Source organism: Galeopterus variegatus, unplaced genomic scaffold, assembly GCF_000696425.1.
Source record: "Galeopterus variegatus unplaced genomic scaffold, G_variegatus-3.0.2 Scaffold2512, whole genome shotgun sequence".
In the NCBI taxonomy this organism is placed as follows: Eukaryota; Metazoa; Chordata; class Mammalia; order Dermoptera; family Cynocephalidae; genus Galeopterus; species Galeopterus variegatus.
The window spans coordinates 99,074-106,195 of NW_007728623.1; the positions used below are offsets into that span (position 1 = coordinate 99,074).

At 37.2% G+C, this 7,122-nt stretch overlaps 1 protein-coding gene across 2 annotated transcripts in view; it reads left to right on the forward strand.

Moving 5' to 3' along the window:
* Window positions 1-7,122, forward strand: part of LOC103598129 (chromosome unknown open reading frame, human C1orf112) — a 48,606-nt gene that overhangs the window by 20,103 nt on the left and 21,381 nt on the right. For both annotated transcript variants that reach the window (XR_551172.1, XM_008582069.1), the window contains exons 9-10: window positions 4,120-4,200; window positions 5,242-5,306. Coding sequence is in view for 1 of the 2 variants with exons in the window: in XM_008582069.1 (XP_008580291.1) it covers window positions 4,120-4,200; window positions 5,242-5,306 (146 nt within the window). In the remaining variant the exon portion in view is untranslated. The remainder of the gene's footprint in view (window positions 1-4,119; window positions 4,201-5,241; window positions 5,307-7,122) is intronic.

The window sequence follows — 7,122 nt, forward strand, 5'->3', positions numbered from 1 at the left end:
CGGGGGCAACACTGAGGGTTGTGATCCGTTGCCGGACACGGAAAAAGACAAAAGACCAAAAAAAAAAAAAAAAAAAATTGTAAATTCTCCTAACTCTCCAACCAAATTCTTATGTTTTTACTCATTTGTGCAACTTTGGGACTGCGCATTTTCCATTGCCTGAAATGGAGCTTTGAGATGGACTGTATAATTTCTCCAGTCTTCAGTCTACATTTTGATCAGCAGTGCCCTCTGCTGTTCACTATTAATATTGACTTAGTAATAAAACTTAAAAGCTTTTCAAGCAATTTTCACTTTGTGTCTTAGTCTGTTCAGGCTGTTATAACAAAATACCTTAAACTGGGTAATTTATAAATAATTTCTCGCAGTTCTAGAGTCTGGGAAGTCCAAGATCAAGGCACCATCAGATTCAGTGCCTGGTGAGGGCCTGCTTCTGCTTCAAAGATGGTGCCTTCTTGTTGCGTCCTTACTTATTGAAAGGACAAGGGAGCTCCGTGCACCCTCTTCCATAAGGGCATTAATCCCATTCATGAGGATAGAGCCCTCATGACTTAATACTTCCCAAAAGGCCCTACCTCTTAGTACCATCATATTGGGTATTAGGTTCCAACATATGAATTTTGAGGGACACCAACATTCAGCCCACTATATCTCACTTTCAAAAATGTCAAAACCAATAGATTTAATTTGTAGTATGCTATGTATGGAAGCAAATGGGTGTATCAATCTCTGTTTTAGTTTTCTGGGACTGCCATAACAAATTACCACAAACTGGGTGCCTTAAGACAACAGAAATTTATTCTCTCACAGTTCTAGAGGCAAAAGTCTAAAATTTGTCAACAGGGCCATGTTCTCACAAAGGCTCTAAGGGAGAATCTGTTCCATTTTTACCTTTCTCTTAGCTTTTTTTTTTTTTTTTTTTTTTTTTTTTTTTTTTTTCCGTGCCCGGCAACAGATCGCAACCCTCAGTGTTGCCCCCGTACCGGACCCACCAGGCCGGCCCAACTGTGTTCTTTTAATGACAGAAGGAAGGACACATACAACTGGATTAGGGAGATAAATAGCCAAAACAGAGCATGTTGTGCAATATGCAGAAAATAATTTTGGATTGGGCATGGCGAAGGAGGAGACTGTGAATACACATATGGAGACTGAAGTCTGGGATTAGACAAGGAAGTACTTCTAAATCGATCAGAAGGGTTTTTTGTCTCAAAGACACCAATGCTCAGTTGAAAACAGTGACCACTGAATTAGTTTGGACATACCACACAAACAAATACATAGCATTTTATCATTTCCTTGATGGTGCCACGGAACTCAGTAAAGTTATATTTCCTGATTCACAGCTTGAAACTAAAATGTCCAGTGGGCAAACAAAAGGGGGAAATTTGATAACTGATATGTCGGCCCCTTATTAGGTTGCTAAGGTTGCTGTAACAAACTACCACAAAACAAGTAGCTTAACACAACAGAAATAAATCCTCTCACAGTTCTGGAGGCCGGAAGTCTGCAGTCAAGGTGGCAGCAGGGCCATACTCCCTCTGAGGTTCTAGGGAAGAATCTCCTCCATGCCTCTCTCTTAGCTTCTAGTCTTGCTGGCAGTCCTTGGCATTCCTTGGCTTGCAGGTGTATAACTTATATCTCTGCCTCTGTCATCACCTGATCTCTTAGCTTCTAGTCTTGCTGGCAATCCTTGGCATTCCTTGGCTTGCAGGTGTATAACTTATATCTCTGCCTCTGTCATCACCTGATATTCTCTCCCTGTGTCTTCACATCATCTTTTTATAAAAACACCAGTCATATTGGGTTAAGGGCACACCTTACTCTAGTGTGGCCTTATCTCAACTATTTATGTCTGCTGTGACCCTATTGCAAATAAGGTCACATTCTGATGTACTGGAATTTAGGACTTCATCATATCTTTTCTGGAGAGACACCCATAATAGCCCCTAACATTGATAAGATATTTATTCTCTACTGACTTGAACATGGGGTCAAAAAGAGAATATTGCATTAAACCTTTTAACATTAGGTTTTTTAGCCAACTATTATTTAGTTTTTCTGTAAATGTAGGGAAGTTTATTTGTAAGTCTCTTCTATATAATTTAATTTCCACTATAATTCCTACTTTTGTTTATATGCTTATAGAAATTTGTATTATTCAGAAAATAAACATACCATTATATCTATTGCCTGCACTTAGATTTATTGCCTGCTACATTTAGATTTTATCAGTATTTTGTTTTATTTAAAGAAAGGAAAAATGGTACTGTTGGAAAAGAAATCAAAAATAGTCAATTAACATTAAAGTTAAGATATATTATTTTCATATGAAATAATTCTCAAAATTAAAGAAAATAATTTATCTACTTGATTTAATTTTATGGCACTAACTTAAAGCTCTTTGGATTGTAGTGAGTATTATACATTTGGGTGACAAAACAACCAATACTTATTGAGCCAAGTTTCATTGTCAGACACTATTTAAACCTCACAACTATCCTAGTATTAACTTCATTGGAGATGAGGGAACTGGGCCACACAGAGGTTTAAAAACTTTCACAAGGTCACATAATAGTTGAGGTAGGGCTAGGATTTAACCCCAGGCAAGATGACTTAATAGCCCTCTGTCTCCCCTGCATACACATGCTATTGGCATTACCCATTGTTTTACCAATTTCAAATGTAATACATAATCAGAAAACTCTCACACTTTACACAAATATCTAGCATGGAAAGTCCAATCCTACGGGCCGGCCCGGTGGCGCACTGGAGAGTGTGCCGCTTGGGAGCGCGGCGGCGCTCCCACCAAGGGTTTGGATCCCATGTGGAGACTGGTTCCGCTCACTGGCTGAGTGCGGTGCGGGTGCAACACCGAGGGTTGCGATCCCGTTACCGGTCAGTAAAAAAGACAAAAAGGAAAAAAAAAAAAAAGAAAGAAAGTCTAATCCTACTTTAATCAGCTAGAGAGAACCACAGGAAAGGTTTTGATTTATTTGAGTGGAGGGGGAGAATAAATATTAACATATAACACATTTTAAAATAATAATAGAATTATTTTATACATACATATTGTTTCACAACTTGATTTTTTATTTAACTGTCTATCTTAGGGCTTTGTGTGTCTGTGACGGGATATCTATCCCATTCTTTTTAGCAGCTATATGGTATTACAGTTTGTGGCTATACCATAAATTTATTTAGCCATTGTCTACTTGATGGACACTTGGTTTGTTTCAGTTGTCACTATATAAAAAAAGTTGTATTGCCTGTCTGTGCTAGTATTCCTGTAGGATATATTTCCAAAAATGAATTGCTGACCAATTAATGAGTTTTAACACTTTAGCTTTTCATAATAATGAGAAGATTATTTTATGTTCCCACCAAGGGTAAAAGAAAATGCTTATTACTATACTTTCTTATCAGTTCAGAGATATTATCAGCCTTTTAATCTTTGCTAATTAAATAGTCCTCAGTCCTTGCCACTCCCAAAAGATATATAATTTGGTCATAATTTGGATTTTTTCAGTATTAATTTATTAGCAGTTTGTTATTTCTTTTCTGCGAACTGCATTTTCATATCTTTTACCTGTCAGTAATACCTTTTTTTTTTTTTTGACCGGTAAGGGGATCAGAACCCTTGGCTTGGTGTTGCCCGCACTGCGCTCAGCCAGTGAGCGCACCGGCCATCCCCATATAGGATCCGAACCAGTGGCCTCGGTGCTCCCAGCGCCTCACTCTCCCGAGTGAGCCATGGGTTTGGCCCAGTAATACCTTTTTTTTTGATTATTCACTAACTTGATCCCCATATAGCAAAGAACAATAAGGTATTTAAATGTCTCTCACTTTCAGATCAACCAAGAAGGATCACCTCTTTTGCTGTTGTAGGTTAAGATTTCTTTTCAGTAATATAGAATTTAATTTTCTGAAATACCTCTATAGTCTTTGTTGTTTGTATTGCTCCTGCCAACAATTCAGAGAATTATGTTTTTTTGGAAATTTTTATACTCTGTGTTTATTAAGAGGTCTTTTTAGATAATATTGTCTGATTTACAAGTTTAGCTAAGTTCGTCTTTTTTTATTATTTACCATGCTTTGTTATTTCCTTTTTTGGAACAGGATAATGCCGACTACAGATTATTTCAGAAAACGCTCAAATTATGTCGTTTCTTTGCCAATTCCCTTTTGCACTACACTAAGGTAAGGTTTTATATAGGTTACTTTAATTTTAGTCCTTTCAAAAAACTTATCGTGTATTATTCCTATTTCGCAGAATATAAAGCTGAAGCTGAGATATCATACCTTAACTTGATCAAGTCACATAACTAAACCCAGTAAAGTTGGAATTCAAATACAGGTGTGATTTCTTCATCCATTATGGATAGGCAATCTCTTATAAAGTCAATGAAAGAGTTTTTATTGGTAAAGAAAGGTAAAGAAAAAAATTTGATCAATTCAAAAAAATTTTAAATTCCCCTGAGAGAAAGGAATTGATTAAAAAAAACAAAATGGCATAATTAGGGAAAATTTTGCCTCTTATACACCAAGCAAATATCAGATGGTTAACTATCCATCAAGTGCCATTGGTGCACTTCCCACAATGTATCTCTGCCACTGGAATACATAACCCTGCAAGCTGCAGGGAACCAGTATAAGCAGCAGCCAACTACTGTAATTGGTACCTGCCCAGAAGCACCAGTCTAGTCAACACACCAAATAAAATGGTAGTGTGTCAGTAGCCAGTATGCCAGCCATGAAATTCTGACTCTTAATAAAGTCATTGGAGATCTTTACCTTTCCTCAGAAAGGAGCAAGACAAGGTCAAAAACACATTCAACATGGACGATAGGTTTTACAAAAAATCATTAATATCTATTACTAATAATGTTTCTTTCACTTGCTATAAGCATTCTCTGTTCTTCTCTCCAAATAATCCCCCTTGACAATTTATCTATTTCATTTATATCTCTTCAGTTATCACTATTATTCTGATGACTCCCAATATATGGGTCTCCCTAAAATTATGACACAGTTTTAAAGGTTTGAACACTGGTTACATAAAACAATAAGGCTTACTGGCTTACTTACTTAGCCTCATCCTCCTTTTTATTTTCATGTAAGATTTTTTTTTTTTAATGGGGCACATCCAGAATTTTATTTTATTTTGCATACCTTTGGGAGAGGATATATGTTAGAAAGTCACATTGTGTACAAAGAATGAATAGAGTTATTTTATTTTAGGAATTTCTTCCTTTTCTGTCTGATTCTTGCTGTACCTTGCACCAGCTTTATCTTCAGATACACAGGTAAGAAGAGTGCCATATGATAATTAAAATTTAACAATGTCATTTGTACTATGCAAACCTTAAGTGTATATCATTTTAAAATAAAACATCAGATTAATTTTTCTTAGTGCTTTAGTAAATTTTTATCTGTTTGCTTAAAAGAATTGGAGATGGAAGCTTTCGAAGGATAGATTCCACATGAGTTTTACTTATCTTTGTATTCTTAACTTGTACCTTATATGCAAGTGATAAATAATTGGTATGGTGATAAATACAATGGCAAGAAGAAAAGGTTATATATATACACATTTATATGTCAGGCTTCTGCTCCACCACTTCACCAAAATAGCTTTTGTCAAGATCATCAGTGACCTCCACGTTGCTGCATCCATTGGTTAGTTTTAGTCCTCACCTTGTGTAACCTGTCAGCAGCACTTGACTCTTTTTTTTGAAAACTCTTTTCTTTTGGCTTCTAGGACACATCTCCTTCTTAGTTCTCTTCTGGGCTTACTAGCTGCTTCTTACTAGCTTCCTTAGCAGGTTCCCCCTTTGCCCAGCTTCTTTAACTTGGGTGTGCCCCAGCACTCAGTCCTCAGGCCTATTCTCCATCTGTTGTCATTTAGTCTCAAGACTTTAAATTTATCTCTCTCCCCTTTAATTTCTCACTGCCAATTAAGACATTTGCACTTAAACTGTTGCAAACTGAACTCTTGATTTCCACCTATTCCATCCCCACCGCAGTGAAATCTGTTCCTCTTGAAGCGTCCTCATTGCAGTTTAAATGGCAACTTCATTCTTTCAAATTGTTCAGGCCAAAAAACCTTGCCATCATCTTCAGTGTTTTTCTCTTGATCTCATACCCTACATCTAGTCCCTTAGCATATTCTGTCAATATTACCTTCAATATAAATACATATATTCAATATTATATATACAGAATCCAACCCCTTCTCATCACCTGAACTCTTACCATCTGATTCAATCCACTATTATTTTCTTGTCTGGATTTTGCACAAGAGCATCCTTCATTCTCTTTATTTCCGCCCTTGCCTCACTATTCTGTTCTCCATACAGTTGCCAAAGTGAGTAATAAAAACATAAATCAAATGATGTGACTTCTCTGCTGAAACCCTCAAATGACTTTCATCAGTAAAACTTTCTGCCCACCTTTCCTTGTTTTATTTTTTCTCCATAGTATTTACTTAGCATCTGCTATGTATTTACTTGCTCACTTCTTTAACTGTCCCCTTTCATTAGAGTGTAAATGCTGTAAAGGAAGTGACTTTGTATATTCTGTTTACTCCTGTGTCACCCACTCCTGGAACAGTGAATGGCGTGTATACATAGGCACTTAATGAATATTAGTTGAACAAATTAATTTTAAAGTACATCATTTTTTTTTTTTTTTTTTTTTTTGTCTTTTTCCATGTCCGGCAACGGGTCGCAACCCTCAGTGTCGCCCCCGTACCGGACCGGGACCGGCAACGGGATCGCAACCCTCGGTGTTGCCCCCGCGCCTCGCTCAGCCAGTGAGCGGGAACCGGTCTGTATGTGGGATCCGAACCCTCGGCGGGAGCGCTGCCGCGCTTCTCAAGTGGCGCACTAGCGCAGTGTGCCACCGGGCCAGCCCTAAAGTATATCATTTGATTGAAAAAATATCGCTTTGCTCAGTAGCTATAGTTCAAGTCTGTGGAATTTCACTACCTATATTTTATTTATATGTGTCTTTTACCTTACTTACTATTTATTCTTCACAATAACTCTGAATCAATGTCACAAGTGAAGAAACTGAGGCTCAGGGAGGCCAAATGAATGAACCAGAGTCACAAAACTAAAA